At 37.0% G+C, this 15,776-nt stretch overlaps 1 protein-coding gene across 3 annotated transcripts in view; it reads left to right on the top strand.

Moving 5' to 3' along the window:
- LOC124859212 (cGMP-dependent protein kinase 1) overlaps positions 1–12,132 on the top strand; it is a 116,405-nt gene extending 104,273 nt beyond the window's left edge. For all 3 annotated transcript variants that reach the window (XM_047351851.1, XM_047351850.1, XM_047351852.1), the window contains 10 exons: positions 315–389; positions 6,054–6,150; positions 6,292–6,431; positions 7,374–7,463; positions 7,612–7,753; positions 9,820–9,983; positions 10,701–10,823; positions 10,899–10,961; positions 11,045–11,111; positions 11,258–12,132. In XM_047351851.1, coding sequence (XP_047207807.1) covers positions 315–389; positions 6,054–6,150; positions 6,292–6,431; positions 7,374–7,463; positions 7,612–7,753; positions 9,820–9,983; positions 10,701–10,823; positions 10,899–10,961; positions 11,045–11,111; positions 11,258–11,356 — 1,060 coding nt within the window. In that variant the 3' untranslated portion in view covers positions 11,357–12,132. The remainder of the gene's footprint in view (positions 1–314; positions 390–6,053; positions 6,151–6,291; positions 6,432–7,373; positions 7,464–7,611; positions 7,754–9,819; positions 9,984–10,700; positions 10,824–10,898; positions 10,962–11,044; positions 11,112–11,257) is intronic.
- Positions 12,133–15,776: the final 3,644 nt, after the last annotated feature.

Here is a 15,776-nt window from a genome sequence, read left to right on the forward strand (position 1 = left end):
AAGCTCGTTTAGAGACCCTTTTAATGATATGCTAATTTTGTGAGATAGGAATTTTGGGTTTTCATGAGCTGTATGCCAAAATCATCCGTATTAAGACAATAAAAGACCTGAAATATTTCAGTTAGTGTGCAATGAATCTAAAATATATGAATGTTACATTTTCATCATGACATTATGGAAAATAATTAACTTTATCACAATATGCTAATATTTTGAGAAGGACCTGTATATGCAGTTTAACATTTTAGCCTGAATTTTAAGCAGTGTCACAATTTCACCGAAAGCAATTTTAACATTTATTATCACTGTTTCAGTTCATTCAAGCACTTGATTGGAGGTTTGGAGGATGTTTCTAATAAAGGCCACGAGGATGCTGACGCCAAAGCCAAGTAAGTAAAATATCACTAATTGGTATTCAAAAATATATTAAGATACTCACCGTGTATACAGTTTATGTAGCACTGCTGTAAGCTTCCTTTGCTGCCCTGAAATAAACAGTGGTAGCCCAGTTAAGTCCTGCAAAGGCGTAGACATGTCACCGTGTTTGGGAAGAGAACTGCAGCCAAAAACACTGAAAGTTTTTTAGCATCATAATTTTAATATGAATGATGAGATGTGTTTACATTCTGTGAGTGTTACTAAGTTCATGTTTTTCCATGAGCAGTTATAAAGAAACCTCCTAGTAAGGAGTAAGGAGGTGAACCTCTGGCCCCGACGGGGGAGTAAGGGGGTTCACCTGAACTGAGGTTAGATGTAAAAGAGTTTTCTTGCCAGGCCAAGCTGTAAGTAAAGTTTAGTATAACAAGGATTTAGGAGCCGTTTACGAGATGTTTAGATACCAGGAGTGAGATGTGAAAAAAAGATAAGCCGACAAAACCTCCATGTGGACCTGGCCAACTGCTGAAAATGTGAGTCATCCTCTGAAAGTTGGTAATATTAAGTCTGCCAAGTATCGTAAAAGGCACCGGATAATGATGTGGTAAGGGCAAAGAGACTGGCTAATATGTGCCGATGTGAGGGTAACAAAAACCCTGCTGTGCACATTTCTGACCCCATTCTTTCCATCCCTCACTCTTCAGGGGAACAAGTTTGATTCAGTGCAAGTCAATAACATCCCATTCTTTAGTATGATTTGTATGATGACTTCTCTTACAGAAGTTCAGCCTAAAATAGAATCAACTGCTTCCTTGCCTCCCTCAGATCTGTCACATAAGAGTGGGTTTACCCTGATTAAAGCTGCTCTCCCTGCCGCGTGCTGTCTCATGTCTTTCTGGCGCTCCCTTCCCAGCAGAGAACATTTGTGTCTTTGTGAGGATGCCTGATTCGAGATCCCACGGTGATGAAACTGCCTTTAATTGGTCGCAGAGAATTGGCACATTTCAGCAGTACTATACAGGAAGCTGCGTCTGCTCTCTGTGAGGTTGACAAGTCTTTTCTTCAAAGACTACCAACCTGCTATGTGCCGCATGCTGACATTGTTTTTGATTGAACTCATTCTTCTCTTAGTAGGAGAAGCTACGTGTTCACAAAATAATGTAGATTATTTTTACTATTTTACTACACCATTTCTACAATAATTAAAACTGGTTTTCTGAAGGCAAGGTGAAAATATGTGCATATTCAATGAAGCTTTCTTTTGGCCCATTTTCTCTGCTGTTGACTGTTTTGTCAATTCAAAAAGATCTAGTACAAAGGATAATAGAGGACACACACATGCACACACACACGCAAATCTTCTCACACACTCGCCATGGAGATTACGTTGTCTTTATGACCTCATCCGTTCAGTGATACATTATTCAGCACTAGGGTCCCAATTGACCTGTGATGAAATTCTATGTATTACTGTCCCAGTAATGGATTTTGCTGGCAACATTAATAAGTAACATGTTGTTTTCGTTTAATGTAATGGACATTTAAACTGTGTTTGTACCCAGGATTACTTTATATGTCTTAATGCCACTGGGCTTTGTGTTTGTTTTTATTCTATTTTAAGTTGTGGTTTTGTTCAAGGCTAGTTAGATTTGCTCACTAATGTCAGTTCTGAATTTTGGTTATCTTGTGCCTCCATCTTAAAAACCAACATCTGCTCTTTTTTACTCAGAACTCCACCTCTCTGCATGTTTGTATACTAATGAGAAGGCATCATACCAAAATGTTAGGATGAATTTGTCTGATGTGGGCTGAAAACATATTTAGTATGTTTTAATAAAGATATATATTGCCTTTGTTTTGCACACAGTTTCAATGTGATAGTGTTACTTTTTTTATGGATTTGAGAGCCTCTTTTTGATAGAAATGCAGAGTGGGAGATTAACCGTCAGTCTATTAATCAACATTTTGGAAATTAACTGCCGCCACACAAAAAGAGACTACATTGGGATATTATTTTGTTAATCGGTTATTATAATTGGTTATTTTAAACTTTGAGTTGTTTATAATGTTTCTTCAGCCACTTGTTCTGTGCTTTCAAAAGTGGAAGTGCTTCCATCTGCTGGACAAATAATGCTATTACCGGTATACCCCTTAAACAAAAATCTCAGATTTTTGATCTTTAAAGCAACATCCATTTTTTGTTTTGTTTGTGACTTATACCCGTTATCTATGTTGAATTTAATTTGGATCTTTCAAATGTGTACATTTTACACGTTTGCCCTTGTCAACTAATTTTTTTTTTATATACAGAATTTTGGCACATTTTGACCACAAATCTCAATGCGTTATATGGGTGTTTTATGTGATAGACCAACACAAAGTAGTGGAAGGAAAATGTTACAACCTTAAATGTGTTGTGGGCACTTGTACTGACCCCCCTATCTTAGACCCACCAAACAAATCCATTGCAATCAAGATGAAATTTTGTCATTTAATCTTGGTATAAATACAACTGTTCTGTGAAGGCCTAAGAGGTTTTTAGAGAACACTGGTGAACAAACAGCATTATAAGACAAAGTAAGTAAGTAAACTCTATATAGCACCTTTCACAGGTCAAATCCACAGTGTGCTTTACAATAAGTACAAGCATAAGAAAAAACTGAAGATAAAACTAAAACAGCATACAGTTAAAAGCCAGTCTGAATAAAAGAGTTTTCAACTACTTTTTAAAAGAATCGACAGAGACAAGACAGCACAAAGATGGAGGCAACACATTAAAACGATCTGGGGTACCACAGCCCTAAGGATTTATTCCCTCCGGTCTTAAAATGTGTTCATGGAACCATAAACAGCCATTGACTGGAAGAAGAGGTGTGAGGTCTCGAAGGTCAGAGATATATGCAGGGGCTTAGCCACATAGGACTCTAAATGTAAAGACTAAAATTTTAAAATATACCAGTAGCCAATGAGAAGAGATTAAAATTGGAGTAATGTGCTGACTTTTTCATGTATTGGTTAACAGCCTCGCAGCAGCATTTGGAGCTGACTGAAGACGGTCAAGATGTTTTTTATTAGAACAAAAAAAGGCGAGATGAAAAAAAGCATGAATAATCATGTCTAATTCAGCTTTTGACACCAGAGTTGGAAGCTTAAAAATATTTATTTTCTAAAAAACATTTTCTGATTAATTAACAAGAATGTCACTCCAATAAGATGGCAAAAACATAAATAATACCAAGGTTTCTGAAGTTTGGCTTGAAAGAAAAGGCCAAGATATAGCTTGATTTTAGTAATTCGATTCTTAGGGGCAATAATTCGAGAATTCAGTCTTATCAGCGTTCACCTGCAAGTATTTGTCGCAGAGCCACTGTTTAATACTACTAAAACAGTTTATCAAGGTGGACAACTTGAAATTCAATATTATTCAATATATGCAATTGGCTAAAAAGAACAGTAGAGCTGAACATCATCAGCTAGAAATTTAAAGACACAGAAAACTGCCTGATTATTTGGCCTTGGGAAAAAATATATAAAAGAAAGAGAATAAAAAGATTGGACCCTGTGGAACTTCACATGGCTCTTGGAGGCTGCAGAAAGATAAGAGGCAAACAGCTGTAGAGCCACACCAGATAGAACAACTACTTCTTGAGCCTGTAAATCAGAATACTGTGATTCCAGTGTCAAAAGGAGATGTGAGATCCAGGAGAACCATGTTACAGTGGAGTCAGCTGACATCAAAATGTCACTGGAAACTTTGAGTAAAGTAGTTGCTCAAACTGCTTTACTCAAAGAACACACCAGGCTTAAACTGATAGGGTGGCCAAGAAGGAGCCTTATTTAGAGAAGATGCCAAAAGGCCCATCCCCCTAGCAGAGGTGCAGAGATCCACAGCTCAGGTGGGATAATCTATCAACAGGACTACTATTAGTTGTGCACTCCACAGTTCAGGACTTTATTGGGGAATGGCAAGAAGAAACCCAATATTAAAGGACTGCCATAAACAGTACAGTGTAAAGTTTGCTACAGCTCTTGTAGAAAGCACAGGAAATATGAGGGAGAAGGTTCCCTGGTCATGTAAGAAAAAAACTGAACTTGCCGATTCTTTTAAAAAGTAGTTGAAAACTGAATCTGCTGGGTTTCCTTAGATAGAAAAACTTTGTATCCAATTTGAATAAAAAGCTAACTCCGACTGCACTGTTCAATGGTTAGGATTAATTGGAATGTATGTACCTGACTGTTGTGAAATGCCTTGAGATGACATGTGTTGTGAATTGGCGCTATATAAATAAAACTGAATTGAATTGAATTGAATTGAACTTCATTAAAATAGTAAAGTGCTATGTGGGAAGGACACTCCCTCCCCATAGTTAATCATGGTGGTGGCAGCATCAAACTGTGGAGGTGTTTTTCTTCAGCAGCAACAGGGAAGCTGGTCAGAGTTGATGGAAAGATGGCTGGAGCTAAATACAGGGCAACAGAAACTTGATACAAGCTGCAGAAGATGATCTTCCAGCAGGCTAAATACGAAAGCACAAATGCATACCTGAAAACTAGATATTATCTTCCTTCCACTTCACATTGATGCAGAATTGTGTGTTGGTCTGTCACATAAAATCCCAATAAAATACATTGATCTTCTTGGTTATAACATGGTAAAACATGTAAAAATGTAAGGTGTATGAGTATTTTTGCGATCTGCTGTAGTTTACGCTTAGCTAGTTCCTTCTCTTACAGCTGAAATAGTTTTTTGACTTGCAGGGCTATCTGGGACACCCTAGATGAGGGGAGGGGGAGGGAAAGACAGAAGGATCACATGGGAATGTCACACGATAGTAATAGTGCCTACATAGACACAAACAAAACGTGAGTCTCATGGTAACCTGGTATGTTTTCTGAGAAACATCAGGCTTAGTTACCTGCCAACACATGCCACCAAACAACATTTTAAATATCTGCTTGTATTAAAGTAACCTTTAAGTAAACAAAATAGTCAATATCTGCTGCTAGTGGGTTCTTTTTAATCCCCATCAATCACACTGCTGTCAAACTATTTTGAGGTAAAAACAAAACTGACACTAAGGCGATACTCTGCTCTGAGTTACCCAGGAGGCCTGTCCAGTCTCAGATCTGTCCTGAGCTCACTGATCCAGAAACCGAGCTGATGATTCTCTGTCTGGATTAAACAATATCCTGAGAAGACGGGGAGCGTTTGGGGGATAAGGCTCGGACATGAGGAAACAATCTTTGCTGCCAGCATGTTTGGGTCATCAGTGGCATACTATGCTCAGTAGCAGAGGCAAAGCATGTCTCCAGTGCTATCTGAGAAGCGAGTGGCTTGTGCGACACATATTTCAGTTTGTTCTTTCCTGTCGAGAATGGGGACGGGCTGGGGACACTTAGTCTGTGTTCAAACGGAGGTTGAAGCAATTTGCCAGAGGACTAAACTCAAACACATCCTGTTCATGTGTTAGTATTTATCCACTCCACATCCTTAATAACATCCTTGATAGATTACTGTGATTCTAATCCCCTAAGATTTACAAACAAATGAGCTCAGCGAGAAACGGATATTTTTTTTCTCAGGTTGTTAAGAGTGGATTATGTGTTCTTTCATCCTTCAACTCATCTGTAATCCTGTTCCCATGTTTTCTTTCCTTCTTTCTTTTCTGGCACAACAGGTATGAAGCAGAAAATGCATTTTTCTTCAATCTTATCCTGGCTGACTTCAACATCATAGACACTTTAGGGGTTGGTGGCTTTGGACGCGTTGAACTGGTAGGGAACAGTGTGCTGTAAGGTTGACATAAAGGATGGAGAGCCATAATAATTATTTTTGAAATTGTTGAACATGCTGTACAGGTCCAAAAGTAGCCGCGTATTAGTACTGTAACATTACTCAATTCTTTTTGGCCACAGGTTCAGCTCAAGAGTGACGAGAACAAGACCTTTGCCATGAAGATCTTGAAGAAGCGACACATTGTTGACACAAGACAGCAGGAGCACATTCGATCTGAGAAGCTCATAATGCAAGAGGCTCACTCTGACTTTATTGTTAGGTATATACACTGAAATCTTTTTTAAAGCAATGTAGATTATAAAATACCTATGGTTGATTTGTCTTTGAGATCTAATCTTTGTAAACTTGGATTACTCCTGATCTGAGTCAGGATATCCATAATATAAAAAATAAAATTAAGCTAAAATTAAAATAGTCCATCAGAATGCTCTAAAACAGAGGCACATCATAAGTAACACATAAACTTCATAGATGTAACAGAACTTAATTTTTCAGAAAATGGATTTAATTTCCTTACTTTTAGACTTGCATAAATTGTGTCGTTACCAAGGCAAGAAAAGAAACATTGTGACAGCAGCTTTACTGTTTCTGATTTTGCACAAGACAACACTTGGTATAAAGGTATGTTTTCAGACCTGCTCCAACATTTAGGTAAAAATTCAGAGGCAATATCCAGGAAAAAAAACAAATGCCAATAACCATAGCAGATTTTTTAGGATTAAACTTTGTTGAAAAACGTTCATTTCAGCAGCCTAGAAGGTTGGAAGAAACCAACTGGTTTGGATCTTTTTATTACAAGCTTGTCTTGGTTTACAGCTTGCTGGTAAGTGCAAAAGATGAAGCAGCTGATAGAAAACTTTAAAACATGAAAAAAGTATATAACTTAGAAATGGCAGTCGTTGACCTATTTAACTTGATCTATTTGGGCCTTTTTCTGTTTAAAACATACCCCCTACACATTCCTTGAACAACCTAAACTTTGTTTTTAGACATTTAAAATAAGCTTGCAACATTAATATTTTTTAATGACTGAATAGGAGGACATTCATTACAAGATCACAAAATTTTTCTTTTATCAACTGAATTCACATTAAACCAACACTGTATTGTGTGTTATTTGTGTTAGCAGCAGTAAGCTTTTGCTGTTCTCAAATTAATTAGTAATTGGGTATTTAGAAACAGTTTCATTTTTATTTTTCAGATTGTATAGAACGTTCAAAGACAGCAAATACCTCTACATGTTGATGGAAGCATGTTTAGGAGGGGAACTATGGACCATACTTCGAGACCGGTGAGACCTTTTCCACCTGATCCAATTAGCTTGAATCTTACATAAAACACAGAATGAGTCTTGCAATGTCATTATTAAGAGCCCTTTAAATTTTTTGCTGTGTTTGCAAACCTTTTCTTGATGATATCTTGTCCTGCTATGTTATTAGGGGGTCTTTTGAGGACGCAACCACCAGGTTTTACACGGCTTGTGTGGTGGAAGCTTTTGCTTATTTGCATTCCAAAGGTATCATCTACAGAGACCTGAAACCAGAGAATCTCATATTGGACCACAGGGGTTATGCCAAACTGGTAAGAAATCAATATGTAATGTCTACTATAACTATAACATTTCTCTCTTTTTTCACATAAATGAAATGAACTGGAGAAATGTCAGATTTTTCAAATAGAATTTCAAAAGAAACATGAACCCTCCCTCAAAGTGGCTGAAAAAGAGGAATGACTTCAATATAAATTAACATGTTAAGCCCTAAGGGGTTTTAGAGCAATTTCCGCCTGAAATTACATACCTTAAATAAATCAAGTATGGCTCCACAACTACATGGACTACATGCAAACTTTTGGTACCTGTGTAAAGGTAAGACATAAATGAATATGTTTTAGTGGAACCGCTGTTGCAACCGTTACTATGTCTGATTTATTCATGATTAAACACAGAACATTTTCAATTTTTTGGCCCTCGCCCTAATTTTCTTCTAAATAAACATTGCAAAACACCATGAAAATCCTTTGGAAATCCTAGAAGAACCCCCAGGTTGTATTCATCAACATATTGGCTATAACTGCATCAAATTTGGACTGAATCAGTTGAAGCATTTATGTTCTGCAAAGGTTTTAGTGGGCAATGTGGCAGGCGGAGCTGGGATTTCGGCACAATTTAGCCAAATGTGCCAAAACTGTGCCGAATGTGTTTTTCAGCTCATAAAAGGGAATCTGGTCAGATAAAAGTACTGATTACCATTGTAGGAGTCATTCTGCATACAACATAGCCTTTGGGAATGACATTTATCCTGTGTATCATCAAAATGTATTATTGTGCACAGCATAATATCAATATAATGAATAAAAAACAAGTTGAATTGTATAGTTTTGTCAGTTTTGAAAACAAGAATTTTCAATGGAAAACAATGTCAACAAAAGTGCAAAAAGCAGTTATGTATAAACAAAATATAGAAATAGAAATATAGGGTGTAAAAATATAGAAATTGATTAGTTCATAGCTAAGTTTTCTCTTCACAATATGATAAATTATTTGCTACTGTACTCCAAAAATAGACAAATAACACAGAACAGCAATGTTATAAAACAGTAGAGTAATTGGTAAAGTGTAAATAATAAAACAGATTCATAACAAGCTTTCAGCCAGTCACCATACAGGACAGGTATGTATTTCTTTGTTGTGCTGGAGTGGGGGGAGGGACGCCATGTAATATAAAGACACTTGAAATAAAAAGTATCGGTATTACTTACTAATGAATCGGGTGAATGAGAAGAAGTTGCTCATCTTCTTCCTCATCAAACTCCACAGCTGTATCTGAAGAATCCACTATGTCAATATCGCTCAACCTGGTAATTTCCCCCAACGCTTCCAGAGCAGTCATCTTCCTCTTCTGTGCCATTATTATAAAAGAAATCCAACAAAAGAAAACTCCGACAAAGCAGAACAACAATCTGACTTGGACTACAGCTATGTGTAATAACGTCTGTGCGCAAAGCAGCTGAGAATGCCAATTTTATAACCTCCGTTGCGCACTTAAATTACGCCACAGGAAAACGTCGAGCAAACACGTGACATACCTCGTTCGAAAGGTGAGGGTCTCTAGTTTCCATACATACTGGTTAACTGGGCGCGGACCATACTATGTCTGTGTACAAAAGCATTTTCCCAAAAGAAACACCACTTCCAGTAGGACCTTAAAACAACTTCCTGTGTTTTTAAAGTGCTGTAAAACCAAAATAATTTGTGTAAAAAAATTTGACGACTTGATCTATCAACATTAAAGCCTCATCCTCCGAGATGTTTAGAAAAATAAAATTTAACCATGTTTTAACCAGTTTTACGGCCGGAGAAAAGTGGGCAGGGCTTAACCATCCCCGTACCGGGACGCTCGGGCTTAAGGGTTTAGATAAAATGTGGATTTATATAGATTGGGAAGTTTCCATCACAATCCTCTATCTCCACTTGAAGAGAGACAAATATTTTATAATACTGTAATTAAAGCTCCAAGTTGCTTTCTTCCCATGATGCCAACAGCATCTACACAACTGCATTGTGATACCTAGCAATATATGTGATCTACTCAAATTCTAGTTATGTAACTAATAGCAATTGACAACATTTTTTATTTTCTCATTAGGTAGACTTTGGCTTTGCCAAAAAGATTGGGTTTGGCAAAAAAACTTGGACCTTCTGCGGGACACCGGAGTATGTAGCACCAGAGATAATTCTAAACAAAGGCCATGACATTTCTGCCGACTACTGGTCTCTTGGAATCCTCATGTTTGAGCTCTTGACTGGCAGGTACATACATGCCTGGGAATGTTTGTCTGTTTTGTTCGTGAAAAGAGATTTTTAATGGTTTTTGTAAAGCTTTCTCCTGCTTATTAATTATTTAATATAGGAGCAGAAGCAATGCCACACTAAGTATGCAAGAGAAAGAAAATAAAAAAGAGAGTTAAATAGTTTAAACTCTCTTTTGCAACTGGTGTCTTGTGTTAGTTCTACAAATGAGACTACCAATCTCTATGCAATTACCAGTCTAAATAAAAGTAAATTAAAAAAAGTTAAAATTAAAAAAATAGCGATTAACACAGTTAGCATTATTAATTGTAAACAATAGTCTCTATGACCATATGTATTGCCTAGATAATGTTTTTAAACACCACACTGATACAGAAATTATATAACTCGGAGTCTTTTTCCCACTGAAGCAAAATTCCACGCTGAAGAGTGTTGTGGTTAGCGATACCTGGTGCCACTTAAGTATTGTGTCTTTATTAATTGAAAGAAGTTTAAATAACTACACATTTTCTCATTCTAGTCACCACAAGATACCTCTTCGCATACAGTCATATTCTAATTAATTGAATATGATTGCAAATTACCATGCAAAATGCTATTGGAACGTATAAATGTAAACCTAAAAACTCAAATTTGACATTTATGTCCACAAACAAATTCTCTATTTTGATGTACTTCTTTTAAAACAAAACTAATATGTTGGCCTCTGTTATATAGTCCCCCTTTCTCTGGCCCTGATCCAATGAAAACCTACAACATCATTCTGAGAGGTATCGACATGATTGAATTTCCAAAGAAAATCACCAAAAACGCTGCCAACCTTATCAAAAAGCTATGCAGGTAAGTGTCTGTGCCTCCAACAGTTTTTATTTGTTGTTTATTTATATGCAGAATCTTCAACTTTTTCCGTTTTAGGGATAATCCTTGTGAAAGACTTGGAAACTTGAAAAACGGTGTCAAAGACATCCAAAAGCACAAGTAAGCAAACTTTCAGAGACGACTTGTCTTTGTAGTGTTGTGTTGATCTCTGTAATTATAACTTCTTGCTGTTTTTCTTTCAGATGGTTTGAGGGCTTTAATTGGGAGGGCTTGAAGAAAGGGACATTGACACCTCCTATTATCCCTAATGTGAGTATGCATTGCTGACATTGATTCTAATGAATGCATTTCCCTTGCTTGCTCGCTTGTCCTCTCACACAGCCTCATATCCTTAAAATCTATTAAATGTATTGTTGCTTTCATGCAAATTATTGTTTTTCTTCTGTCTTGTTAAGGTCACATCAGCAGTCGACACAAGTAACTTCGACAGCTTCCCTGAAGACAATGAGGACCCACCTCCTGACGATAACTCTGGCTGGGATGTCGACTTTTGAAGTCCACCTCTCGCCACTAAAAACCAAAAGAAACTCTTCTTTTGTAGGCTTTTAATGGCTTGGAAGCCATCTTGGAGGACATTGCTGTCTGTAGAAAAAATAAACCGCATTAAAAATTAAAGAGAAGATATGGAAATGATGACGGATGACAAACCCTCTGGGTCACCGATATGCCTTTATTTCACTGTGGCTATGGATAAAGCATTTATAATGGGACTGCTGTAGCACTTCCTCAGTGTTGTCTTATACTCAAGTTTAAAGGTGAAGAAAGCACAGGGATACTCTGACATTAACATTCACATAAAACACAGACTGATTCTCGAGCCAGGTTTTCCCCTGTAACAGGGGAAGGTGTTTAGTGGATGTATGAATGTGTGATAAACTATCTGAGTTTGGATTCTAGGACAAATAGCAATGTGAAAACATGTAAGGTTGTTCAGAAATAGAGCAATCTTATTGTCGATTTTCTTTACAATGTCTGTTTCTTTGCAGATCTACTTGCTGGTCTTTGGGATAGGTTATTGCAGCTGCTGCCTGATTTTTGACATGCAGCTACTTGCTACAATCTATGATACTTTCCACAGATGTACACATTATAGTTTTCAGTTATCAACTGCTCAAGACAAACCTGAATGTCAAAATTTCTCTCCTTATTTAGCATACCTACATAGCGTATCGCTACGTGTGGCACATTGTATACATTGTCATACATGAACACAACCGTGTTGACATAAAACACTTAGTCCTCTTCCTATGAGATCCATCTACCTTGAGAAGCACAAGGTGGAAAGAGACTTAACTCTTTAAGTGCCCTGCTTAAAGCTTAATGAATCACACACCTGCACATACGACAGCTTGGCTAGCATCTACATGAAGCAATGTGTCAGTATGCATTTAAGACCATTAACTGAAAAGCTAGCAGTTATAGTCTGTTTCAAACTTCAGTATGAGTCAAATACTTTGTTGTTGTTTTAATGTGCGTCACAGCTGCAACCTGGTTTTTGTTTTTTAATCAATTAAAATGCCTATTGCCACTCACCCAACCCTGATGTACCCTGTACGCTCTTGTACAGCTCTGAAATAACTGTGAACCTGGTTTCCGTGTCTTTGGTGCTGTTGGTGAATTATGATCAGCAATGTTGAGATGACAGTACTGGTTATTGTTTTTGTATTGTGATTTTTATTTTTTGTGCCAGATTATTTTGTAATGTAATTTATGTCATTCTTTAGAGGAGTGAAGACTTGTGTAAGTTTTCAAACTTGAGGGAAAAATTTGACACCATGTTACATTGTGCTAAGTGGTATTTTTGAACTAAAATTAGTTAAATTTGACCAAATTCTCTCTTATGGCCAGCTTTGTGCCACCTTTAAGGAGAATTACACAATACATATGCAGACACCTTTGTTGGCACTCCTAATAAAAATGTGTAAAAAGCCTTAAAAGAAAATCATAATTTATTTCATCATAATCTCGCACGGAAAAATTCACAAAAATCCAACGTTGACTGCATTTGTTCAGTTAAAAAAATACTCATTAAGAGATAACCGTCTTTAGCACAACTGTTTGCACCATCTGCCAATCCTTTATACAAGCCTCTTTTACAATAAGACGGCATCTAGTCTTCTCCAATAACAATTCCAACAAGGTTGGAGCTTACAGAGAGGGGGGTCTTTGACCATTCCTTTTTGCACAATATGTCTTGATTGTCTAGAGTCCTGAATCCTCACCTATACATTCTTCTCTTCAGCTCACCTCACAGGTTTTCTATGTGATATAAGCCTGGTCTCTGTGTTGGTCCTGGACGGATGTTGATTTCTGGGTTTTTGTTGCCATATGCTTTGACTCATTATCCTACTGAAAGACCCAAAGAAAACCTGTTTCAGTTTTCCTGCAGAGTGCACCAGATGTTCATTTAAAATATCCTCGGATTTCAAAGAGTCCATGATGTTGTGCATTGTAAAAAAGGCTCAGGCCTACAATATTATAGATCTTCAACTTTACAGTGGGCATGAGGTGTTTTTCCTCATATGCATACCTTGTTTCACATAAATCCACCCAGAATGTTTGCTGATGGAATACTGAATCTTAAAGCCCAAGTAAATGTTACCCAAAGTCCCAAAGATGGCACTCTTTGTGGCAGTTCACTAACAGGTGAGCCTTCTCGCTCACCTTTCTGCTTAATATTTATGATGGCAAAGTAAACAAAGGGTCCTTATCTACAATATTTTTACCCACAGAAACGAAACATCATGGTTTATGAATTACAAAATCTTAAAAAAATAGATGTATGAATTTTAAAAATTCCTCAATGCATTTACTTTTTTTGCCTACTGTGATTACTTTAAAAACAACTATTCATTAACATGTTTTTTTTTCCAAATCAAATGAAAAGTTGGATTTTTCTTAATTTTCCATTTCATAATTTGTAAAATTGTGCTGCTGCAATAGAAGATAAATCTATTTTAAGGCCTTCTTACACATCTTTACCAAAGATGTGAACATTTTTTTCACATCTGTATTTGAGACAGATAGCAAAAGAAAAAAAAAATATATATATATATATATATATATATTCTACGAAGACTCAGCTTTGGATCACAATCCCTCAGTGGTCACCCAGCAAGCTTCACCTATCACATTCAAAAATCCAAAAATAACGTCAAACAGATTGTAAGTGCCTTAAGTCAATGGCATATAAAATAAACATCACATGACCTTTGCAATGCTGCATGAACAAATATACACCTCAGAACCACATGTTCTCTTAGACTGCTGCTTTTCACCCTTTGTTAGAATAAACTGCTTAATACCCAAGGATAAAGGAACTAATTGTTTGAAATGAAAGAAATTTCCTGTTTATGAACTTTAATTTATTTTATAAAGATATTAATTAATATTATCTACCTGACTCAGCTGCAATGACATGCTTTTCTCTTCTTCTGTGATATGAAGAAATCAACCACCTATGGCCTGATATGAAACACCAGTGAACATTAATCGTAATTCAGAAGGTCCATCCATAACCGTTGCCAGAAATTAAATCTTAACAATCAGAGAGGGCAAGAATGATTTGCAGTTTTCAGCATAAGACACGTAATTTAAACTCTTGGTTTTTTGTTAGAAAATGTAATATCAGACTTGCCTGATGGAAGTCAAAGACATTTCATTTTTTTAGAGTGATGGGAAGTGAAAAAAAGAATGGAAATCTTAAATGTGTACATATGTTTTATGTACTCTGATGTTTATGTTTGTCACAAAGCCTTATGTTTGTCACCTCTTTCCAATCCAATGGATTAAAGTTTTTTCTCAAATGCCTTCTGCTATGTTACCTGGTATCAGCCTTGTGTTTTGTTGTTTTATTTTCTGCTGTTATTCACTTTTGCAGAAAATATAAAGTAAAAAAAAACCAAAACATTTGTTTTGAGTTGCACTTGTCTGTTGTTATTTTTGTCTTCACCGATTGGGCATAACATTATGACAAGGAAATGAAAACCAGTGATTATGTCTTCATCATGGCCCCTTTTAGCTGGTGGTGTATATTTGGCAGCCAGTGAAGCCTGATGCATTAGAAGTAGGAAAATGGACAAGGGTAAGGAATTTTCTGGAAGTTTTACAGGGCCTTATTTGTGATGGCTAGATGACTTGGTCAGAGCATCTCCAAAACTACAGTTCTTGTGTGGTGTTCCCGGTCTGTAGTGGTCAAACTGGTGATGATGCTGGTTCTGATTGAAAGTAATCAAAATGCTCAGTGCATTCACAGTTTGTGGCATATGGGGCTGCACAGTCACAAACCAGTCAGGGTGTCCATGCTGACTAATATCCACCGCCAAAAGCAGCATCGAGCATCAGAATTGTACCCCAGAGCAATGGAAGGAGGTGGCCTGGTCTGATGAATCATGTTTAACTGGATGCCTGGATGAGTGTGAATCGCTTACCTGGTCGTATATGTGGCACTAGGATGCCCTATTGGAAAAAGGAAGGCAGATGAATGCAACTTAACGTTTTGGACAAAGTTTTTCTGGGCATTGCTACAGATCACCTTTGATGGAAAGGGTATTCCTTGCCTGTGATCTCTTTCAGCCGAGTGACTCATCTTGTCATAAATAAAAAATGGTTCAGGAATGTTTGAGGAGAACAATAACACATCTGAGGTGTTTATTTAGTTTTTAGATTCCCCAGATTTCATTCCAAACAAGCATCCGTGGGATGTACTGGGCAAACGAGTCCAATTCATGGAGTCCCCTCCTCACAAAGCACTTAAAGTTTCTGCTGCTGACATCTTTGTGACAGATATCACAGCACACCTTCATGGGGTCTGATGGAGCCCATGCCTCAACAGGTCATGGCTGTTTTGAAAGCAAATACAAAACAGAAATTAAAATGTTAGGAAAATAGGATCTACCAATTGACTCATATTAC

This window comes from Girardinichthys multiradiatus, chromosome 22 (genome assembly GCF_021462225.1).
Source record: "Girardinichthys multiradiatus isolate DD_20200921_A chromosome 22, DD_fGirMul_XY1, whole genome shotgun sequence".
Lineage (NCBI taxonomy): Eukaryota > Metazoa > Chordata > Actinopteri > Cyprinodontiformes > Goodeidae > Girardinichthys > Girardinichthys multiradiatus.